The sequence below is a fragment of the Anolis sagrei genome, chromosome 2 (genome assembly GCF_037176765.1).
Source record: "Anolis sagrei isolate rAnoSag1 chromosome 2, rAnoSag1.mat, whole genome shotgun sequence".
NCBI lineage: Eukaryota > Metazoa > Chordata > Lepidosauria > Squamata > Dactyloidae > Anolis > Anolis sagrei.
Window position 1 is genome coordinate 29,165,808 of NC_090022.1, and position 25,160 is coordinate 29,190,967.

The 25,160-nt window shown below is 41.4% G+C and overlaps 1 protein-coding gene across 2 annotated transcripts in view; it reads right to left on the reverse strand.

Annotated features, from left to right (window-relative positions):
- Nucleotides 1-25,160, reverse strand: part of FAM107A (family with sequence similarity 107 member A) — an 81,370-nt gene that overhangs the window by 42,200 nt on the left and 14,010 nt on the right. The window contains exon 2 of one of the 2 annotated variants that reach the window (XM_060766463.2): nt 7,154-7,217. In XM_060766463.2, the coding sequence (XP_060622446.1) occupies nt 7,154-7,217 (64 nt within the window). Of the gene's footprint in view, nt 1-728; nt 966-7,153; nt 7,218-25,160 lie in introns of those variants that run through there. The other variant, XM_060766464.2, reaches the window with a different exon arrangement.

Genomic DNA, 25,160 nt, shown 5'->3' on the forward strand with positions numbered 1-25,160 from the left:
GCAAACCAAGTTCAGTCTAGGTTCTTGGCAGTCTTTCCTACAGAAAAATCTCTCTCCAAGTATAACATTACTCCCCTTATATGTACTGTTGGAGGCTTTCATGGTCGGGATCATTTGGTTGTTGTTTTCCAAGCTGTATGGCCATGTCCGAGAAGCATTCCCTCCTGATGTTTCTCCTGCATCTATGGTAGGCATCCTCACAACCTCTGAGGATGCCTGCCATAGATGCAGGTGAAACGTCAGGAGGGAATGCTTCTTGAACATGGCCACACAGCCCAGAAAATGCACAACAACTCTCCTGATAGCTTTCAGGTTTGGCTGCTCTCCTTTCCTTGGTGCAAGGAAGAATGCTTTGCATTGGTGTACTCTTCCAGACATAAACAAGATTCAAAATAAAAAAGAAAGAAAATGCCATCATAAGAAGATATTTAAAGACATTTTTCTGCATGGCAGAGGGTTGGATTGGATGGCCATTGTGGTCTCTTCCAGTTCTATTATTCTATGACAGTAAGACTCACTGAATGAATAAAAACTGCAAAAACGAAAGATGCACACATACGCAAGCACTACATGCAGGATGCTGCGAGATACGAAATTTGTCAAAGCAAGAGGGATATGGGTACATGTTCCACCTGCTAATCCTGTCCCAGGTGGGTTTCTTTGGATGCTGGCTGGAAAGAAAAAAAGTGGCAAACCAATGCAGGCTTTGCAGCAGGCTTTGTGCTTACCTGATTTGATAAGCATGGCTCTGTACAGTCCGGTTGCTCCAGGTGGGATCCTTACCTGGTCTTCCATCCTCTCTGCCTTCCAGCCCTTTGGGGCTCCCTCTGAGTTTCCTACTGCCCTGCCGGCTCACTTAAGCCTCTGCTCCCTCCCTGTCCTTCTGCATGTTTCTAAGTCTGCACGACTTTTTGGCAGTATACGGCAAAGCCCTTTCACTTTGTGCAAAGATCTTTTCAAAGGCAGTGAGAATAAGTGGTCACGTGACGCTGCGAGCGGCTGTATAGCTGCGGCCCTCCCCTGCTGACAAGCACATTCTGCTCAGGCGAATAAAAAAAAACCCACAAAAAACCACAACATTTCTCTCAGATCTGTGACATTGTGTTACTTGCTGTGCAAATGTATCAGCCCACACCTTTAAGGAGGGAGGCCTCTGAGACTCCCTTCTGATGTGGCCTATACAGTGTGAACTTTGTAAGACAAATAAATATGTGCATTCTTGCTTTCTTGGCTAAATAATCATGTTTTGTGTCCGTTTCAGGAGGATTCGCCCTGCTGCTCTCCCAGCACTATCCTGCTTTGAAAATTAGCAACCGGGTAGCATTCTGCAAAAAAGAATGAGTGATGGAAAACGGCTTCCGAGGAGTCGCTGGAGTAGCAATTCAGACAGGAACATTTGCAGAATGACTCCTACGCTTGGAGCAGCAGCAGGCACAAAATCATAACAAGCATCAGAGTTAGCACTCAGGTTGCCAGAGCCAGAGATGGCTTTTCTTATAGAGGAGTTATTAATATCAGATGGAGTAAAATTGATAAATACTTTAGCTAGAAGAGGGAAACTTTTGGCCCCTCAACTGGCTAACAGTTCCAGTTGCCCTACACCACTGGAGAAATTACACTCTTTAGCCGATATTGCACCACCTGACATCCACCGGGGAATAGCAACCAATAGTGAAAGGACCAAGGCAGTGACATCTCCAGCCCACCCCCTGTTTGGGTATCAGCCAGCACGCCAACAACTTAAATCAAGAAATAGTTTTCTAAGATCTACAGAGACACTCGCTGGAACACCTCAGCAAGCGAGAGTCCAAAAGTGGCAGGCCCAAACCCAGAACCTCAATCAATGGTTGATACCAAATGAGGGACTCCCTCCTGGGCACACAGAAAACTGGGTGACTTGGAAGGTGCTGAACAGAGTGCACTCTGGCACCACAAGATGCAGAGCCAACTTAAGAAATGGGGCTACAAAGTAGAATCCACAACATGCTAGTGTGAAGAGGAAACCACTGACCACCTACCACAATGCAAACTGAGCCCTGCCACATGCACACTGGAGAACCTTCTTGCAGTAACACCAGAGGTACTCCAAGTGGCCAGCTACTGGTCAAAGGACATTTAATAGAATACCAAGTCTGCAAACTTTGTGTTTTGTTTGTTTGTTTGTTTTTAATGCAATACAACGGTTTTGGTTCTCTCCTGACACGATAAATAAATACTTTGCCATTGGCCACCTGATAAGTAATGCAAGCCACACCATCTGGAAGGGTAGATGTTCCCCACCTTGCCTTGAAACCAGCCCTGCAAAACCTGTGGTTCTCCAGGCATTTGGGATTCCAACTCCCAGAAGCCCCAGCCAGCTTGTTCAATGGTCAGGAATTCTGGGAGCTGAAGTCCAAAACACCTGGAGGGCCACAGATTGTGCAGGCCTGTCTTAAAGTAAACCAGAATGTACTGAGACAAATCTATTTCTGTTGCTGAGTCCAGCCACCAGTGGAATTGTACTTGGGATGTTACACCAATGTTTCCCAAATTTTGGTCCCCCAGCTATCTTGGGGCCCTTCCACACAGCCCTATATCCCAGAATATCAAGGCAGAAAATCCCACATTATCTGAGTGTGGACTCAGATAACCCAGTCCAAAGCAGATATTGTGGGTTTTTCTGCTTTATTATTCTAGGATATAGGGCTGTGTGGAAGGGCTCTTGGACTTCACTCCCAGAAACTCCAGGTACCTTAGCCAACAGTGAGATATTCTGGGCGATGAAGTCCTAAACCTCTGAAACACCAAAGTTTGGGAAACACTGCATGAGACTCAAGGCTGCCTGCCTATTGGGAAGTTGGAACAACAATCAAACGTCCTACAAGTTTCCCAGGGGTCCTGCTATGTGGGTCTAAATACAGCATAGGAGAAATGGTTGATTGGCAATTACGCTGTCTCTGATAAAAAAATCATGGTATTTAGGTGGGCATGACTATTCAGCAATATGATTGAGAGGAGGAGCAAAGATTCTGCTGCTATCCCACAGAATGAGGATAATGTGATTTAGGCTACTTGTGAATAAAGGGTAAAATAGCTGTAGTCCACCAGTTCCCAATTTGAAGTGTGTAGCAGCTGTATATCAAGAACATGAGGTGAAGATCCTATCAGACCCAATCCTAAAATCATGCTAGCTAGTCCTGATGGGAATTGGAGTCCAACAACATCTGGAAGGCCACATCTTCTTCATCCTACATTCTTCATGAATAGCTGCTGAGTGCTTTAAATCAGAACACATCATATAGCTATTGTGTTTTTCCTAGACATAACACTAATAAGGCTGGGGTGAAAATTGCTAGAAGAAACATTAACAACCTTAGATATGCAGATGACACCACTGTGATGGCCGAAAGCGAGGAGGAGCTGAGGAGCCTTCTAATCAAGGTGAAAGAAGAAAGCGCAAAAGCTGGGTTGCAGTTAAACATAAAAAAACCAAGATTATGGCAACAAGAATGATTGACAACTGGGAAATAGAGGGAGAAAATGTGGAGGCAGTGACAGACTTTGTATTTCTAGGTGCAAAGATGACTGCAGACGCAGACTGCAGCCAGGAAATAAGGAGATGCTTACTTCTTGGGAGGAGAGCAATGACCATCTTGAAAAAACAGTGAAGAGTAGAGACATCACACTGGCAACAAAGATCTGCATAGTTAAAGCAATGGTATTCCCCATAGTCACCTACAGATGTGAGAGCTGGACCATAGGGAAGGTTGAGTGAAGGAAGAGAGATGCTTTTGAACTGTGGTGTTGGAGGAAAGTGCTGAGAGTGCCTTGGACAGCGAGAAGATCCAACCAGTCCATACTTCAAGAAATAAAGCCTGATTGCTCATTGGGGGGAAGCTGAGTAGAGGCCAAGATGAAGTACTTTGGCCACATCATGAGAAGAAAGGGAAGCTTAGTGAAGACAATGATGCTGGGGAAAATGGAAGGAAAAAGGAAGAGGGCCCGACCAAGGGCAAGATGGAGGGATGGTATCTTTGAAGTGACTGGATTGACTCTGAAGAAGCTGGGGGTGGTGACGGCCGACTGGAAGCTCTGGCGTGAGCTGGTCCATGAAGTCACAAAAAGTCAGAAACGACTGAACGAATGAACAACAACAACACTAACAATATAGGAAAAGAAGTGAAAAATCATGGAAATGTTAGAAATGTACTTTTAAGTCAATCTGATCCCAGGATTTTCTTGGAAAGGTTTGTTCAGAGCAGATTTAGCTTGATAGACTGTGACTTCTGCAAAGTCACCTAGTGGGCAGAGATTAAAACTCTGGTCTCAGGCCATTGCACCATTTTGAGTTTTTTTTTAAACAAATAGTAACTCCCAACTGTCGGCCAGTTTATTATGGAGGGACAGAACAAATCCTACTATGGAGAGACAGTTCTCAAAGAATTATAGAACCTTAGTGTTGGAAGGTATTGCAATGGCCATCTAGTCCAACCTTCTGCCATGCAAGAATACATATCTAAAGCACTCCCAAAGGATGCCCATTCAAAACGTTACTCATAACTAAACACTTCCAAACACGAAGAGGCAATCCCCCAAGCACAATCCATTCCACAGTCAAGCAGCCCTTATAGTCAAGAAATTCTTCCTAATGCTTTGCTACAATCACTTTTCTTGTAATTTGAATCATCAAATCGGAAGAGACTTCATGGGCCACCCAGTCCAACCCCCTTGCAAGAAGCAGGAAAATCGCATTCAAAGCACTCCTGACAGTTGGCCATCCAGCCTCTGTTTAAAAGCCTCTAAAGAAGGAGCCTCCACCACACTCCAGGGCAGAGAGTTCCACTGCTGAACAGCTCTCACAGTCAGGAAGTTCTTCCTAATGTTCAGGTGGAATCTCCTTTCTTGTAGTTTGAAGCCATTGTTCCGCATCCTAGTCTCCAGGGCAGCGGAAAACACGCTTGCTCCCTCCTTCCTATGAATCCATTCTTTGTGTTCTAGTATCTGGAGCAGCAGAAAACAAGCTCATTCCATGACATTTAGACTTTATCTGCACTTCACCTGCATTGCAGAGATGAAGATATTGAGAATCATTCACATTTAGAACCCTTTATTATGTTTACAATTCCATGGGTCACTTTGTCTGCCTCTTTTTTTATGGCTAATCTGTATTTACAAAATGCTCCACTGCAGCTTTCAGTTACTGCAATGCCAGAAGCTTTGGGCTGAAGGAAAATTTCACAGAGAGGACCCAAAATTATTATGGGGACAAATGCATTAATTTTGATCTCACTTTATGTAGATACTTCCCAACTTTGGTTATGAAATTTCTGACCAATATGAATGTATGAGTGAAAGTACACCCCCTGTACTTGCAAGATAGGTTTCACATACCTACATCTAAAAATGTTGACTTTTCTAGGAACTTTCCTAAAGTCCTTCAGGTGATTCTATGGTATATTTCCACTAGAAATTATTGTAGTAATCTTGGAGAATTTAGCAAATTTGTAGCGAAGACACATCTCTAGTTATTTAACACTGCAGTTATTTAACACCGTAGAAGAGCAAGGGAGAGGGCCTCCTCTTGTGTGGAAGCCCTTTGGCTGATATATTTCCAGCATCATGTCAAAACATGACTTTTTATTCAATCCATTGGAGCATAATTTACTTTTTCCAAAATGTATGTACTGTATGACTCATCTATCCATGGGGAATACATTCTTCAACTTAACAGTGAAAACAAGAAATCATGGATAATAGTGAACCCTATTGGATGAAATTACCTGAGGGTCTTGCTGAAGCACCTAGAAAATTCCTAGGGACCTCATCACATTGAGTCCACATGGCACGCAACAGCATGGAGATTCACCATGCAATTTGGCAAATCCAGAGGACAGCAGGGGGAAATTGTCACCCCGTGCCCCTACTTATCCCATAGGGGAAGCACCTGTGCCTGGCTTCCCGCTGTGCTCATCTTGTAGGTAATGAGAAAACGGGAATCCTCCTGTGTTCTCATTGCTCCCTCTTATGATGATTTCACCACGGTCCAGGGACAGAGCCCTGCTGTAAGTAGATGTACATCATTTGATTGGATCCAGTGGGCACTGCCCCTGAACTGGGGAGAAATGTTGTACAATAGGTAAATTTACCTGTGTGATGAGGTCATAGGTAACTCCTCTAGGAATTTTCTAGATCCTCCAGAACAACTCTATATAAATAATTCTGAGGGAATAAGGCTAATCCCCACTTTCCTCCCCTTGTATGTTTGTATTCTCAGAAATTCATCATCTAAGTATGGTTGATAGTAACCCTCTGATACAAGTTGTGTCTGATATCTCTTATCCTAGTCCCAAGTGTTAAAATTGTCAAATAAACTTTGCCAGTGCAGAAATGGAGTTATATAATAATAATAAATTTTATTTATGTACTACTCTATCTCCCCTCAGGGACTCAGGGCAGTTTCCACAGACAACATAAACATACAGAGTAGCCATTAAAACATAAACATAATATATTAACAAACCAATTTCATAAACCAGTGTGCAAATGCCCTACTTGTATGTGGGCCAGGACAGGTTGAAAGGGCTGATAGAGTTCCTATAGAAGTAATGAGGCCAGGGGAAAGAGTAAAGTGTTGGGTGTTGACCTGATTTCTGGCCAGGGTAGGGCTACTTTTTCCAGGGCCTTCTTGCAATTTGAAGAGGAAGGTCTACGTCGGAAACAGTGTCACGATGTGGAGGAAGAAAGGGAATGAACAAGGTACTAGTTGGGCTTTTAGTAGAGGTCAGGGGCATTGGGCCTGGGGCATTGGGCCTGGGATTAGTCCTTATCAAAGGCCTGATGAAACCACCAGGTCTTCCAGTCCTTCCGGAAAGAGGAGAGTGATGGGGCCTGTCTTAGTTCCTTAGGGAGGGTGTTCCAGAGGCGAGGGACCACCACCAAGAAAGCCCTCTTCCTCGTCCCCATCAACCATGCTTGTGATGGTGGTGGGAGCGAGAGGAGTGCTTAAGTCTTAAATTTCGTGCTGGTTGATAGGGAGAGATGTTCTTCATTTGTTCAAACAGATTCAGAAAAAGAAATCTCTCCAAAGCTTTTCTCAGGAAATTCTATTTCTGGGAGACTGTAGCCCTGTTCTGGATGCTGCACTACCTAGAATCACAATATTTCAAACACTCACCTGATCCATTGAGAGCAAGTTCCCCATTTTCCTTGTGACAGGCAGACTGAAGAGAGTATTCTTTCTGAGGACAAGACAAACAGAAAGAAATGCAGGTTACAGGTATATTGTAGTATACAAAATCAATGTGTTCCTGGACATAAGGTTTTTTTTTTTAAATCGGAAATGTTGGTATCAGAGACAGAAAAAGCAATGAACGATGAAAAGTAGGATCTTGCAAGAAAGAAGAGTACTTCAATATGTTTCAACAAACTTTTTCTTCAAACAATGAGACCAAGAAAGCCCTGTATAAGTAAACAAAAATATGTTGAACCTTATAGAGCAGTGGTTCTCAACCTGTGGATCCCCAGATGTTTTGGCCTTCAACTCTCGAAATCCTAACAGCTGGTAACTGGCTGGGATTTCTGGGAGTTGTGGGCCAAAACACTTGGGGATCCACAGGTTGAGAACCACTCTTCTAGAGACCACTTGAAAGCTTCTCTCAATATCTATTTTGGGATTATACTTTCTTTTGTCAGATTTCTTATAATTTGCATTTTGGTGGTCCAAAGTTGACATTTATTCTTTTTTAGTTGTTGTGGCTGCCCAATCTGTCTTCCCCTCTTTTTTCTGGTTTGTTCTTCACACATGTCCAGTAAAGGTTGCTGGAGGCAGCTGCTGTTTACCTTGATGGTTGTAAATAACCACACAAAGCTACAGTAGAATTAACTAGAGTAGAATCCTACTCTTTTCCAGCCAAATTTTCATTGTCTTATGCAGATACACTGCTGCAACTGGAAACCAGAACTCTGTTTTTTCTCAGCCTTTATTTCTGATGTCAATACTTTGAAAAGGAAAAATAATAAGTCCAGCTACATAAAGGAAAAAGAAAGAAGAGCGGGTTTGATGACTATAAAACAATTTTGTAAACAAGAGTTTCTTTGTCAGGGACTTAACCAAGGTATGTCTATATAGTTATCCCTCCACAATTACAGTTTCAATTTTTACAGATTAGCTTAGTCGTGGGTTTCTCCTCAAGTGTCATGCTAGAAAACCTTGAAATTCCGAGAAAGATGTCCTCTTAGGTAAAAAAAAAAAAGCAATTTATTCATTTGCATTTTTTTTTTTGCTATGGGGGCCCTGTGTCCCTAACAGAGAATGTGGAGGACTGACTATACTGCTTTTAAATTGCATCCATCATTTTCAGAAATCCTGGCACTTCTCTAACACACAGGAGGTAGGTTATTATTTAAACCCAGGATGGGCAAACTTCAGCCCTCCAAGCATTTTGGACTTCAACTCCCACAGTTCTTAACAGCTTAACGTATGTGTTGAAGTCCAAACACCCGGAGGGCCAAAGTTTGTCCATGTCCAATTTAAACGATACCCTTCTTCTGTATTTTTGTGCTATGACCTGTGGATATTGGGGATTACAGAATCACATAATCCTATAGTTGGGAGGGATAACAAGCGCCATTTAATCCAGCCCCTTGACATATCCAACTAAAGTGCATTTGAAAGATGCCCACTGAACTTATATAAAGACCGCCAAAGATGGGGTCCCTCACCCTCTGTGGTAGTCTGTTCCTCTGCTAAACCATTCTTACAGTAATATGTTCTCCCAAATGTTTAAATGGAATGTCTTTTCTTGTAATTTGGATCCATTGATTCATGTTTTAGTCTTGGGAGCAGCAGAATATGAGCTGACACCATCTTCTACATGTCATCCCTTCAGGTATTTAAAAATAGCTGCCATGGCCTCACTTAACCTTTTCTTTTCCAAGATCTCTAAATCATTCCTCATAAGACTTATTTCCCAGATCTTTAATCATCTTGCTCAGTCTTCTCTGGACATGTTACAGCTTGTCAATATTCTTGAACTATGAGGCTTGGAATTGGAGACAGTATTCCAGTGACCAAAGCAGAATAGAGTGGCACTAATCCTTTCATTGGTCTTGAGACTATACTCCTGTTGATGCATGAGTTTTTGAGGATTATAACCCACTTCATCTTGGAGTAATGTCTAGTCTAGTCTTAGTAATATTATCAATGTCAGTATTACACTTCCCCCCGTATGGCATTGATCCCATTTCCAGCTATTGCACACATATACAATTCCATATATGTGTACAATTGCAAGGATGGGATCAGACCCAAACTGGAGGCAAAGAATAGCACTGACACTGACAATTATATTATTAAGAGTAAACATTAAGAAAATGGTTAGTGATAACACAAATGTACTGACACATGAGAAACATCTCTTATCTTTTTGCACCACAAGTTCTGTTATCGCATCATGTGTGTTAACTGCTTTACTTGTTGTCAGGAAGTTTGCATTATTGTCCATTGCTTTGTTATTGATTTAAAAACGACTTTCCCCAGGTCTAGCAATGTGTCACAAAAAAGTGCCCAAAAGGCGGCAGATAGTAATTTATAGGTACTGCTATGAATTTTGAGACATTTCATGGAATCATAGAGTTGGAAGAAGCTCCAAGGACCATCCTATCCAACCCTCTTCTGCCATGCAGGAATACATAATCAAAGCACTCCCAACAGATAGCCATCCAGCTTCTTTTTTTTAAATAACACCCCAAAATAGGAGATTCCACCATCCTTTGAGGTGATCTATGCAACTTTCTAACAGTTCTTATTCTTAGGCCTTATATTCCAGGATTTGATCCTAGTTTATCTGCTTATTCCAGATTATCTGGCAGTGTAGACTCATATAATTCGATTCAAAGCAGACAAGCTGGGGTCAGATCCTGGGATATATAGCACAGTATAGATCCAACCTTAGAAACATCTTCATGATGTTTAGATGGAATCTATTTTCTTTGAGTTTCAATGCATTGCACCATGTCCTAGTGCTTGGAGCAGCTGAAACCAAACTATTTCTATAATGTGGTTAAAATCGAAATGCCATAATTTGAACAGCTACTAATCACTAATGGGTGACTTGAGTGCTCTGTTTTCCTTTCTTATGGCCCAGATGAGAGTCCTTCCATCAGAGAATATCTTCAAAGACAGGACTGTTTTCTGTAAAGGAGGATACATGGCACTGTAGCGATTTATAAAATAGATCACACATATATGTCTGGAGATGAAAATAGTCAAGATGATATAGGCCCCTTCCACACAGCTGTATAAAATCCACATTGAACTGGATTATATGCCACTGTGGGCTCAGATAATCCAGTTCAAAGCAGATATTGTGGATTATCTACCTTGATATTCTGGATTATATGGCTGCGTGGAAGGGCCCATAGATACTTCAACTGAGCAGAATCCTATTAATGACTTATGGATGTCTAAGTGTGGCTTGTCTCCTTTGGGCTCCTCCCCTAAGATCTCAGCCCAGTGGTATCTTCCAACCAAGGTAGGTAGTTTCAGGAGGCCACAGAACTGTGTGGACAGATCTAGTCTACACCTGCTTGAGGAAGGATCTTAGGGGCCTTCCACACAGCCCTAAATCCCAGAATATAAAAGCAGAAAATCCCATAATATCTGCTTTGAACTGGATAACGTGGGGTTTCCTGCCTTAATATTCTGGGATATAGGGCTGCGTGGAAGGGTTAAACTGGAAGGCAGTAGGAATGAGGAAGACTGCGTTACAAGTGAATTGATTTCAGTGAAGAAAGCCACAGCCCTGAGTTATAAAATGATGATGATGATGATGATGATGATATAATCCAGTTTAAAGCAGAAAACCTAGGATCATATCCTGGAATATAGGGCCCTAACACCACTTTAATTGCCGTGGCTGAATGTTATAAAATTGTGGGAACTGTAGTTTCACAAACTTCTTAGCTTTCTCTGCCCACAAATATCATACCATGCTCGATAAACTACAACTCCATGATTCCACAGCACTGAGTTATGGTAAAATGCACTAATTCTATGATGTTGATTCTCCCTCATTGTAGCCCTTATACAGGCAGTCCCCGAGTTACAAACACCCAACTTACGAATGATTCCTAGTTAAGAACAGGGGTGAGACAACAGGAAGTGAGCGAAATCTACCTCTAGGAAAAGAAATGTACGCCTGAAAGAGTTATAATGGGGAAAAGGGATCTCCACTGAAACTTTATCACCAATCCATGTTTCCACAACAAGCCAAATATTTCAAAATACAATTATTACAAGGACGGAAAGTAAGGTGAAATCTTCTGAGCAGGGGCACAGACAGCAAAACAAACACCACAGAGTGTTAACCCTTTCCTGTGCTAGCCAAAGTTTATATCTATATCTATCTCTACATCTATCTATCTATCTATCTATCTATCTATCTATCTATCTATCTATCTATCCATCTCGCTATCTATATCTCTATCTATCTATCTATCTATCTATCTATCTATCTATCTATCTAGATACATTGATACATGCATACATACATAGATATAGATATTTGGCTGGAATTACACTTATGAAATGTTCCTGTTTCAACATACATACAAATTCAACATAGAACAAACCTACAGAACCGTGTTTTGTTCATAACTTGGGGACTGCCTGTAGAGAGTAAATGATGCGAGGAATGTAGCCGTGGCCTCTTTAACCCTGATCAGGAGTCAACAAGGATTGGTTTCACCTTAAAATAAAACCAGTTTTTCCAGAAGTTACTTGAGCTAAGACCCTCATTTGGCATCTAAATTAGGGCGCATTTCCAACCTGTGCTCTTTAAGACTTCTGGACAAAAAGGCTTTGTGTTTCTCCACAGCTCCCTGAAGGTTACTGCGTGTCAGCCCTGCCGGTTGCTAGGTAATGTTTATCTGGAGCTGTTCCTTTGGACAATGCGCTTCATGCTTAGAGGACCTTCCTTCCTGTGATGGCACTTAGGGAACTGGGATTCCTGCATTTGATACTCTGAAACAATGTAATATGAATACAAGATAGTAGCCGCTACTTTGGAGAACATTTAGCTCACTGCAGGCAGGGCATGTCCCATAAAAGTTTCCTTTCAAATCAGAGGAATCTGCTACTTATTATGACTGCTGGCACATTCTTCATATCATGTAATACTATGGGAATTAATAGGGAGGCCTGGGAATTGGGTATGGAGAGTTCTGGACAGTACCAGTTCCACTCTCCCTTAAAAGAGAATATCTCCTTCTTCCGTCCCCATGGGCTTATTATGAGCTTCATCCTTGTTTCTCCAGTATGCCCTGCAGGAACTGGACCAACAGAAGAGGAGTCACCTGAATTGGAAGTACCAGGAACTTAATAATGCAGATGGCCCTACACATTCACAAAGTTTAGGGGCGTAGGTCCCCTGTGAAAATAAAAATGATGCAAATACAGGCAGTCCCCAAGAATATCCGACTTGCAAACGACTCCTAGTTAAGAATGGGGATGAGACAACAGGAAGTGAGAGAAATCTACCTCTAGGAAGGGAAATTCACTCCTGGAAGTGTTACCATAGAGGAAAATGTGTCTCCACTGAAGCTTTCTCACCAATCCTGGTTTCCACAACAATCCAATTTTTTCAAAATCCAATTATCACAGAGACAGAAAGTGAGGTGAAGTATTCTGAATAGGGGCACAGACAGCAAAACAAACACACCAGGGGTGTTATCTTTCCCAATGCTATCCAAAGCTTATACACACACACACACACACACACACACACACACACAAACACACACATATGGAGTTACACTTTAGAAAGCACCTGTTCTGACTTACAGATAAATTCAGCTTAAAAACAAACACACAGAACCTATCCAGGGGAATTCCAGACAGGAAACAATCAGGGCCAGCGAACACCTCTCAACAAAGGATTCCCCCAGGCAGGAAGCAGCCAGACATTCAAGCTGCAAGGCTATTAAATGCTAATTAAGCTGGCCAATTGCAACATTCACACTTGCTTCAAACAGACAAGAGTTGTTTCTCCCACTCTGGGCATTCAACAGATATAGAAACCACACTTGCCTAGTTTCCAACAGATCTCAAAACCTCTGAGGGATGCCTGCCATAGATGTGGGTGAAACGTCAGGACTGAATGCTTCTGGAACATGGCCATACAGCCTGGAAAACTCACAGCAACCGAGAACCTATTTTGTTGATAACTTGGGGGCTGCCTGTAAATATATTGCTATTGTTTTTTGTTTTTGTTTTTGTTTACTAAAGAAAACAGCTCTAGAGGAATTTGGAGGGCTTACAGCATAACCTATTTCCATTGAAAATTCTCATAGAATTGCATTTGAGGAGCTAGAAGGTCTTAAAGAGATCACTGCCAAATCATGACAGTTGGAGGGTATCTGTCTAGGACTCCTCCTGGTCTGACTTCATTCATTTCCTGCTGCTAATGTGACTGAGGGCTCAATTTCAGCTAGGTTTTCTGATGCAGAAGTTTGTTGCGGGATCAAAATGGGATCTTAAGAAACCAAACTGCCTCTCTTTCCAAATTCCTCTTTTGCTAGCAGACTGACATCAAGTCGCCGAATTAGGCTGAAAAATGCGGTATAAAAATAAAGCAAATAAATAAATAAGGGTCAATGCAGCAACATCCCACTATGATGTTTTGGTGCAGAGGTTCTCATTTGCTAAGCAACTATACCAGTGATATTAAAAGCGAAACATCATTACAAAAATAAAAGGCTCTCTTTTTATCTCGTTTTTTTTGTATGAGTGTAAGGCAGGCATGGACAAACTTTGACTCTCCAAGATGTTTTGGACTTCAACTCTCACAGTTCCTAACAGCCTTAGGAATTGTGGGAGTTGAAGTCCAAAACATCTGGAGGGTCAAAGTTTGCCAGTGCCTGGTGTAAGGGCTCACTTGGCTTGGAAAATATGATTGGCTTAAAGATGATGCAATGAATCTGGCCTTGCCTGTCGTTTTATTAAAGGTCTTGGCACACTAAGAAAAGCTGTTCTCCTGAAAGAGGACATATTGTGCCCATTTATTTTTTATCAGTTTCACCCCCGTATTGGATGAAATAAATATTGGTTTTTAAAATGTTCCAAAAATTGTCCCTTTCAGTGTTGAAAGCTTGCTTTGGGATTCATTAGGTGCATAAATCCCAAGCGTTGTTGTTGTTGTTGTTGTTGTTGTTGTTGTTGTTGTTGTTGTTGTTAGAATCATAGATTCATAGAGTTGGAAGAGACCTTATGGGCCATCCAGTCCAAACCCCTGCCAAGAAGCAGGAAAATTACATTCAAAGCACCCCCAACAGATGGCCATACAGCCTCTGGTTAAAAGCCTCCAAAGAAGGATCCTCCACCACCCTTCGGGACAGAGAGTTCCAGTGCTGAACAGTTCTCACAGTCAGGAAGTTCTTCCTCATATTCAGGTGGAATATCCTTTCTTATAGTTTGAAGCCATTGTTCCACATCCTAGTCTCCAGGGCAGCAGAAAACAAGCTTGCTCCCTCCGCCCTATGACTTCTCCTCACATACTTATATATGACTATCATGTCTCCTGTTGTTTGCTTTCAAGTAATTTCAGGCCTACAGTGACCCCAAGGCAACCCTATCAATTCCCTAGGTTTTCATTGCGAAATAGATTATTTTAGATTTGCAAGCGCTACATATAAATATGGTTACCTTTTGCTCATGGTATCTCCTGTTTGGATATCAGCCAGCACGCCAACTACTTAAATCAAGAAATAGTTTTCTAAGATCTACAGAGGCACTCGCTGGAGCACCTCAGCAAGTGAGAGTCCTAAAGTGGCAGGCTAAAGCCCAGAACCTCAATCAGTGGCTGATACCAAATGAGAGACTCCCTCCTGGGCACACAGAAAACTGGGCAAGTCAGAAGGTGCTGAATAAACTGTGCTCTGGCACCACTGGGGCTACAAAGTGGAGTCCATGACATGCGAGTGCGGAGAAGAGCAAACCACAGACCACCTACTGCAATGCAACCTGATCCCTGCCACATGCACAATGGAAGACCTTCTTATAGCAACACCAGAGGCACTCCAAGTGGCCAGATACTGGTCAAAAGACATTTAATATAATGCCAAGTTTTCAAACTTTGTGTGTTTGTGTGTGTGTTTCAATACAATACAACTGTTTAGTTTGCTCCTGATGCGATAAATAAATAAAGGATATCTTTTATTCTTTATGTTGCCCTTATTGTTAACAAACTTTTTTCAAAGAGACCAGTCAGGCTAAACGTACAAAATATTGATTTGAAGGAGTTGAACAATGATAAAATTAATAAAAAAAAGGAAAGTGGAAGCCTGTGCCCGTGTGCAGAATACTGAACCATTCGATTATTCTTTCCTATCTATCTTATAGTATAGACATTTCAAATTTCCTGTTTAGAAGGACCTAGTGTGACATGAGGTGGTATGACACCACTGACTCATCTGGTTAAAACGATTGAAGTGAATGACAGCCGACCATTGCTAAAGAACAAATTGATTAGCTGGGCTTCAAAACTAGGATATTACATAGAAAACTTATCTCGGTGTTTCTTTTATCATTAAAGTATTGTTGTGTTATGCTATATACAATCCACAGGCTTGATCATAACATCACCGGACATGGACGTGGCATTTAATGGAACAGAAATAAAGACCATAATCATGTTTTGGTCCTGATCCACCAACTATTTTTGGCATAAATCCAAAGCCCACTTTGGATTTCTGTATTATTATTATTTCTCTAGAATGCACATTTAAGAACAAATTAAAAACATAAAAATTCCAATCATTACCCAAGTCAAAAAAGAAACACAATGAAAGCCCTGGCAGATTGTGCAAAAAGACTCTGTGAACCTCACCTCCTTCAAGATGAACTGAACCACCTAAACTGGGCTCTACAGGCCAATGGAGACTCCACCACAGACATCAGAAGGGCTGCAAGATCGAAAACAAGCCATAAGAGTAAAGACGAAGATCTACTCAGAGGAAAAGTTTTCTTACCATACATCAAGGGAACTGCTGACCATATAGGAAAGCTGATAAAGAAACACAACCTACAAACTATCTACAGACCCACTAAGTAAATCCATCAAATGCTATGTTCAGCAAAGGACAAGAGGGATCCTCTCACCTCTTCAGGAGTCTACCGTATACCATGCAGCTGTGGACAAGTCTACATAGGGACCACCAAACACAGCACTGTCCAAACATGAATCAAGGAACATGAAAGGCACTGCAGACTCATTCAACCTGAGAAGTCAGCCATAGCAGAGCACCTGATGAACCAACCTGGACACAGCATTTTATTTGAGAACACAGAAATGCTGGACCACTCTCACAACCACCATGTCAGGCTACACAGAGAAGCCAATGAAATCCACAAGCATCTGGACAATTTCAACAGAAAGGAGGAAACCATGAAAATGAACAAAATCTGGCTACCAGTGTTTAAAATAACTCCAAAATCAAGACAGTAAACAAAAAACAACACTCAGAAAACAGGGGAATTCCAGATAGTAAACAATCAGGGTCTGCTAACGCCTCCCAATAAAGGATTCCCCCAGGCAGAAGCAGCCAGGCTTTGAAGGTGCAAGGCCATTCAATACTAATCAAGGAGGCCAATTACAACATCCACACTTGTTTCAAACAAGCAAGAGTTCTTTCTCCCACTCTGACCATTTCACAGATATATAAACCTCACTTGTCTTAGTTTCCAACAGATCTCACAACCTCTGAGGATGCCTGCCATAGAGGTGGGCAAAACATCAGGAGAGAATGCTTCTGGAACATGGCCATACAGCCCGGAAAACTCGCAGCAACCCAGTAAGGATAAATCATGTTTCTAATTAGGGTGACATTCCACTTTTTAACAGGCTAAATTGACAAACTACTGCTTTTAAATTTATTGTTGCAAAGAACAATTATAAATAATATATATTAAAAAAGATTCTATGTACTGCTCACCAAATTTTGTTTAATTGAAATTGTAAGCTGCTATTCAATAGATGATTAAAGCAATGCATTGACAAACTATATAAAAGAGGTAAAAGGATGACCAGTAATTTGTGACAAGAGACGAACGGTATTAGATAGTGAAGTGCATGCCTCACTCAAACCATTTGGAAGAAATAAATTGCAATGAACAGATGGTATATCAATAGAACTATTTTCAGCCATAGAGATGGAATCCATTCAAATCTGAACAAAATCTGTCAAGAAATATGAAAAACAAAACAAAGTTCCACAGACTGGAAATGTCTAATACACTATATTCCAGCCTCCAAAAATGACTCCATGATCACAGAATCACAGAATCACAGATCACAGAATCATAGAATCATGGAGTTGGAAGAGACCTCATTGGCCATCCAGTCCAACCCCATTCTGCCAAGAAGCAGGAAAATCACATACAAAGCACTCCCGACAGATGGCCATCCAGCCTCTGCTTAAAAGCTTCCAAAGAAGGAGCCTCCACACACCCAGGGCAGAGAGTTCCACTGCTGAACAGCTCTCACAGTCAGGAAGTTCTTCCTCATGTTCAAATGGAATCTCCTTTCCTGTAGTTTGAAGCCATTGATCCGTATCCTAGTCTCCAGGGCAGCAGAAAACAAGCCTCCTCCCTCCTCCCTATGACTTCCCTTCACTTATTTATACATGGCCAAGACTGCAGAAACCATCAGACCACTGCATTAATCTCTGACACAATCAAAGTGGTGCTTAAGATTTTGCAAATTCGACTTTTAGCACATTTGGAGTGAGAAATGCCAGATGTTCAAGCCAGGTTCAGGAAAGGAAGAGGCATTAGATATCATATTGCAAATAAAATTTGGTTCATGGAACACACCAAAGAATTTCAGGGGGGAAATTGCCCTATATATTATAGCAAAGCTTTTGATTGTTTAGAAAAACTACAGAGCTCACTAAAAGAAATTAGGATGCCACAACATCTGACTACAAAGAAGAAACAGAGGGCACAAAACTAAGAGGAATCACCAATATCCCCAAACCTAGAACTGGGGCCGCTTCCACACATCTGGATAAAATTCCAGATTATCTGCTTTGAACTGGAATATATGTCAGTGTAGACTCAGATAACCCAGTTCAAAGCAGATATTGTAGGATGTTCTGCCTTGATATTCTGAGTTATTATGGCTGTGTGGAAGGGCCCTGGGATTCAAGTTGGAGAAGAAGCTTGAAGTCTGCAATCTTGTACAGCTCAAGTTAGCATATGTAGATCTACACTAAGCTAAGCCACCTACTTTTGCTTCTCCTTGAACTTCCAAATAGGATAATATGGTGTGTGTGTGTCTGACTGACAAGACATAAATAATGGTGTTTGGTATTGGATGTATAACACTTAATAACATCACCAGGGACATTCAGAAACTTTAAGGCCTGGGACAATCCTGAACTGGTAGCCATATAAACCTGTGAGAATTCACATTTCTTCAAATCAGTCTGGAAGAACCAGGATGTTTTTGGCAAACATCAATTTTTATACCTGTGGCTTCATTTCCAACAGTAACAATGGCAAAATTTGTATCTCACAGAAAATCCTGACTTAATGGCTTTCTTGAAAGGGAGTGCATTATGCCTTTGCCCAAACTACGTGCTGGCCCTCCCACACAAACTATTAATCATATCATAATAGTCTTACTCCTGGCTAGCTATGGAGTCACCTCTCAAGAAAATGAATGCTGTCAGTAATTGGTGCTTGTGTTCTTGCTTTGATTTAGGTGGCTTAGGTAAAGCCAGCTGTCAGCATGCACATAATCTAAGCGTCAGTAATGCAGAATTAATTGCTCTGTGTCAAGCTGGCCTCTGAGTAAATTCAGGCCCATTTGAAAACCCTTCTGCTACACTCTGTCATGCTGCCATTTAAAGTCTGATCTCATGATACAGGGATGGACCGGCAGATAAACCCGGGTGATTCCGAAGTCTTCAGGGGTATAAATCCCTGTCTTGAAAGAAACAAGGTCTTAAGAAATTACTGAAATCCTCTGTAGTCACCAATGCAAGTTTGGGAAATTATGTTAAATTGATTTCAAGTGATTATCACACAGATTTGTCTTAGTTAACAAAACTTTTTTTACAAACTCCTTTTTGGAAACTCTTTTATACCCCTCAGTGTGCCCTTTTCTTCTTGTTCTCTCTCGAACTAGAAGTTTCTTTACCATCAGCTTTGAGATGGTACAGAACATCTCAATCTGAAGACCACAGATTGCCTTTTCCCCTTTTGGTCAACCCAGTGCTATCTTTTTCTTTCGTCCAGTCAGTTTCCAGTTATTCATGGTACATTTTAGAAATCATGAGCAGTGGATCTCTCATACAATACAGTATACGTATTGTATGGTATTTGTACAGTATTTCTATTTGTTTATAACATACAGTGTGTGTGTGTGTGTGTGTATACCACACTACCATACTTGTACCCTGCCCAATCCAACCCCAAAGAGGACTGAGAGGCCTTACAAAGGCAACAATTCAATGCCACATATACATGTACACATAGATAAATAAACAAATACATCAAAATCAGAACAATTAAAACATCAAACAATTGAAACATCAATTAAAATCACACAATCCAAATCATACTCCAGGGCCAGTCCATTTTGTTGTTATGCCATTTTGTAGTCTCTTATTGCACTGCTCCAATTTACTGACCCAAAGCTTGGTCCCAAAGCCATATTATACATATACAGTAGAGTCTTGCTTATCCAACATAAATGGGTTGGCAGAATGTTGGATAAGCGAAAATGTTGGATAATAAGGAGAGATTAAGGAAAAGCCTATTAAAAGTCAAATTACATTATGATTTTACAAATTAAGCACCAAAACATGTTTTACAACAAATTGACAGAAAAAGCAGTTCAATACATGGTAACATTATGTGGTAATTATTGTATTTACAAATTTAGCACCAAAAGATCACAATGTATTGAAACAGCTGTGGATCTGGGCAGGAGGCAGACTGCATTGGATAATACTGAATGTTGGATGAGCAAAGGTTGGATAAGTGACACACCAATCAGAGCCCCAATCAGGGCTCAGCTGGATGACCTTAATAGGTGCCTCAGCTGCCACTCTGAAATTATCCCCAAACCTATCCAAATCCTTCTTCCCAGGTCTTGCCCAATAACTCACTAGGGATGCATAACCATCAATTACTTAATTGAAAAAGGGCAAAATTGTCCTGGTCTATAAAGAGTAATATAGGGTCTAAATACTCTTGCATAGGAGGCATAGTATACAATGTCATGGTTGCTGCACCGAAGCAGAGCAGTATGTATACTGCCCTCCAAACAATGACTTCAGTGTGAAATAAGGATCAAACATTCCTTGTATCTCCACTGTTTACTCAAAAGTATGTCTAATTGTGCTACTATGGTGGTTTTGTTCTACGTAATTTTATGGATGATAATTGAATAGGGATATGAAAAATTCTGTCACAAGTCTCACAACTCTTCACAACCATTTCCTCCCAGATACCTGTGGGTTATTTGTTATTTATATCTTGGTTACTTCTTACTAGAGCAGACCCATTGAATCAATTGCAGGATAGTGAGTCAACATGTAGGAGCCAGCATGGTAGAGCATTGGATGGTAACTCTGGAGACAGGTTTCAAATTCCCATTCAGCAATAAAACCCATGGGGTTCCCTTGGGCAAGTCACAGACTCTCAACCTTAGAGGAAGGCAATGACAAACCTCTTATATAATCTTGCCAAGAAAACTTTTGATAGGATTGCTTTAGGGAGGGATGTTATAGTCGGAAACGTCTTGAAGGAGTCAACATATAGCTAAATTTGACTGATTCAATGGGTCAGTTCTTGTTGCGGCTAATAGAATTCATTCCATTGCCTTAACTTTCTCCACATTGATTAAAAGCCTAAATACAGAAGCTTCTCTGCACATCCCACTGTCAGTGTGCCATAGCTTCTTCTATTTGTCCTTGATTTTCCCAGCTCAAAGACACAGAGATGCAGACAAGGTGCCTGCTGATTTCTGAAGTGATGCATCAAGATTATATTACCTTTATTCCTTAACCTCTGCACAAAAGGTTTCAGTAGGTATTGGATTGCACAGTGCTTTTGGGAGGGTTGAGTCATTATTGTGGTGACATTGTGTTGCTGGTCTTCAAACCTAAAGACAAATACGTAGGCACACCCACACAGCCATACACAATTTCCAAGTTGCAAAGGAGGACAGAGGGTTTGAGAAAGAAGCGAGGCAGGGATGGTAATATTTTTGTAAAATTAGTCTCTTAGCAAAATGAGCCAGACTTGCAATTTACAATGTCATATTGACAGCAGTCACAGTGCCTCATTAATCGTCTATTATCACAGTGGTTTGTTACCATGGCATTGTAACATGTGCCACGACCAACAACTAGTCAAGAATATAGCTCGTTTGCCAGTTTTTCTCCCATATTGTTCCGATTGCTGAACAGAAATAGTTTGGGATATCAGCTTGATGTACTTAGACATAAGTTCCAGTTAATTCAGTAGGACACTTCTAGTCCCAATTACGGATGTCTACATTGTCTCCGACATAGCATATCTTCTTCTATATAGGTGTGATGACCTAATAATATGTAAACCAAAGGGACAGCACATCTAGGAATATGTTTTGTTGCTTCTTTTGTGTCTTCAAGCAGTTTCTGACCTATGGCAACACTAAGGAAAACCCTTTGGTTGCCTGGCAGGATTTGTTCAGAAGAGGTCTGTCATTGCTTTCCTCTGAGGCTAAGAGAGTATAACATGCCGTGATCATCCACCGGGTTTCATGGTCAAGCAGAGACTCAAACACTGGTCTTCAGAGTTGTAGTCCAACTCTCAAGTCACCACACCATGCTGGCTCATTCATTTTGTATCTAAATGTTATATCTATACAGTATTATCAGGATGGATTCTTAGGACCCAATGAATAGTGACCTCATTGCATTTCATATTTCAGGAGCACAGAGGCCATTTGAACAAACAGCTGTAGAAGAAGCCAAGCAGTTAATAACCTTTTGTCCTAGCTTAAGGACTCTAGACTAAGGACCTCATCACGTGGTGGACATTAAGCCAGGAGACAGCAGGGGAATCCATGAGACAGCGGGGCAACATTAGAAACTGTCAAGCAGTGCCCCGCATCACCTCCCTTACCACCCCACATGGAAACTCATCTGTCCCTCAACTTGATCCCATGCTGTCCCTGGCTTACCCTATGAGAACACAGGTACTAGTCACCCGTTTTCTTAGGGCTGCTCTTCACATGTTGCCAAGACGCAGCATGCATGGAGCTGGGACAGAGCTATGCAGGAAGTAGCTCTGCATCATGTGATGGGCTCCAGTGGGCTCCGCCCTGACTGCGTCTCATCAATGTCCTAGGATGGGGATTAAAGCCCATGAGACAGGCCCATAGCCAGGATTTTGTTTTGGGGGGGGGGGGGCTGAGTTTCGGGGGGGGGGCTGAGTGAAAGAGGGTCTACACTAGCAAACCTTTTGTATCATTACCCCAATACCCCCATGCATATGGGATATATTGAGTATGGTGATCAGATCATGATATGAATAAACATAACAGTTTAAGTAATGCACCAGTAAGACCTTTTTGCAAACCACCATGAGAATTTCAGGGGGGGGGGGGGGGCTGAAGCCCCCGACCCCCCCTCCCCCGCTGGCTACATGCCTGCCATGAGATGAGATCCAATGAGAATAGAAGCAGTTGGTGGTGACGAGTTTCTGGTCCTTCCCTATCCTTCTTTTCTCTTCCCTTCACCATTCCTGTCTTATGATGAGTGATTGGGCATAAGATAGATCTATGTCACCTCCTCATCCCTCCTGTCCCGTTTCTTTCCTCTCCCACTTCATTATTTATATTTACGACATTTATATGCCACCCTTCTCACTCCAAAGGGTACTCAGAGCGGCTTACAACTTATATGTACATACAATATATGATATTATCAGCATAGCACAATATTAGTATTATATATTTCTATATTGTACTTTACCACCATACTGTAATATTATTAGTAATATTACATGTAATATAAAATATAAAATTATTATATTGTATTATTATTGTATTATATTGTATTACATTATAATATTATTGCAATAAAAGGGCTTCTCTTACTGCTATTCTTACTTCTCTTCCTTCCTTCCTCTTCACCATCACTGTCCCATCCCACATATCCCATGCCTGCCCAATGGATCATCAGAACATAGTAAGACTGGTTCAACACTGTCAAATTAATGCAGTATGACACCAGTTTAACTGATACACCTCAGTGCTATGGTATCCTGGGATTTGTAGCTGCATGCACGCAGCATCAGCACACATTAGCATAAAAACTTAAAGATATCCCATGATTCCATAGCATTGAGCCAAACTAGTTCAACTGGTATAAAACTGCATTAATTTGATAGTGTAGATGCACCTAAGTGAAACAGACTAAGGACCTCATCAATTTGTGTGAGTCCCCTGGAGCCCATTAAATGATCCAGGGCTAGTTACGGCAGGACTCCAGTGGGTTCCATGCTGGCACCACAGAGAAATGGAGGCTATAGATGAAGCTGGCAAGGAAGCAGGAGGAAGCTGTGGGCAGAGAGGAAATGTCATGGGAGGGATCCCACGACCACAGATGGTAAAAGCACAAAGTGTTGCACTGCCTCACAGTTTCCCCCACTGTGCCCTGGCTTATGGACTTCAGTGTGTTGAGGTCCTAGATGTTTGCTGATTCCTGCAGTGGTCAATCCATGGGATACCAACAAAGAAGACACATTCCTGGTTCCAGAGTTATCCCTGGAGAAGAATGGTTTGGGGGAGAAGAAACTGAATTCCCATTCATTCTTGACTACCCATTGGTTGGCTTTGGGGGAGTCACTCTCTCTCAGCCTGAGAGAGACTTAAAAGGCAGATCTGTCTTGCCATGAAAATGCTGTGATAGGGTCACCATATGTCAGAAACGACTTGAAGACACACAACAATAATTAGGGTGGAATTATTGGTGAAAGTTCCCTTCTACCCATGACTATGGCTATTCTGCTTGAAATTTATCTCACATACACTTTAGATGAAAATTCCTATCTGGTGACAACACAAAGCTGTTCTTATAGCAGATTTGCTGGAACAATATGTGAGTGGGCATAAGACAGATCTATGTTGGTTAACTAACTATTCTTTCATTATTCTTGTCTTTCAATGATCTATATAGGTTTGCAGATCTAGGTTTATCTGATCTCTATTTCAGGTGATGATTCCATCACATTCCAAAGAACAGTAGAACATGGGTACTTTAGGAAGATACCACAATCCCAGGATGTTTCTGGTATACAAAAAAGACAAGGCAGCACACCTGGCTGTGGCCCAAAATTATGTGATTTGATACAGATTTTGAAAACCCAGAAGCAGAGACTAACCATGTCTAGACCAAGATAGACAATAGCACTGCATACATGTAATTTTTAACCCTCCACCACACACTGGCAGTGAGCCCCATTATCCCACCTTTGGCCCAAAACTGCAACAAGAAGTCACTTATGCCAAATCTGTGATTTCCCAGTAGCTTGCAACCACTTATGTAAAATTCAAGTCTCTTGTGCTGGTTTCCAATCCTCAGCATTGCCTGCTGACAGCATTTTTCTGTCATCCTCCAAACTACACTGTAAATGAATTGGGAGGCTGATGTATGGAATCTATGGAATTCTTACACTGCCATCTGGTGGCTCGCACAGCCAGAAGGCTCTAATGAAGTAGGTATAGGTCAAGAAGTAAATGTCATATTTCATACCTGTCGATACAGAAGTGTAAGGGTATGTAATTCAATACTAAAGTCAAGGCGACCAGTGCCATCATATTCACATTATTATCTATAGTTGTGAAAGCTAGATAGTGAAGAAAGCTGATAGGAAGAGAATCAATGCATTTTAAATGTGCTGGAGAAGAATTCTATGGATAGTGTGGACTTCTAAAAATGAGTGTAGTGCTTGCAAATATTGGATTCTAGAACAAATAAAGCCTGACTGAACTGAGACTGTTGTACTTTATCAGGAGGAATTCGGTAGAAAAGACAATAATCCTGGTAAAGTGAAAGACTAGAGGAAAAGAGGAAGAATGGGTTCTATACGGATAGATTCTATCAAGTGAAGTCACATTCCTGGA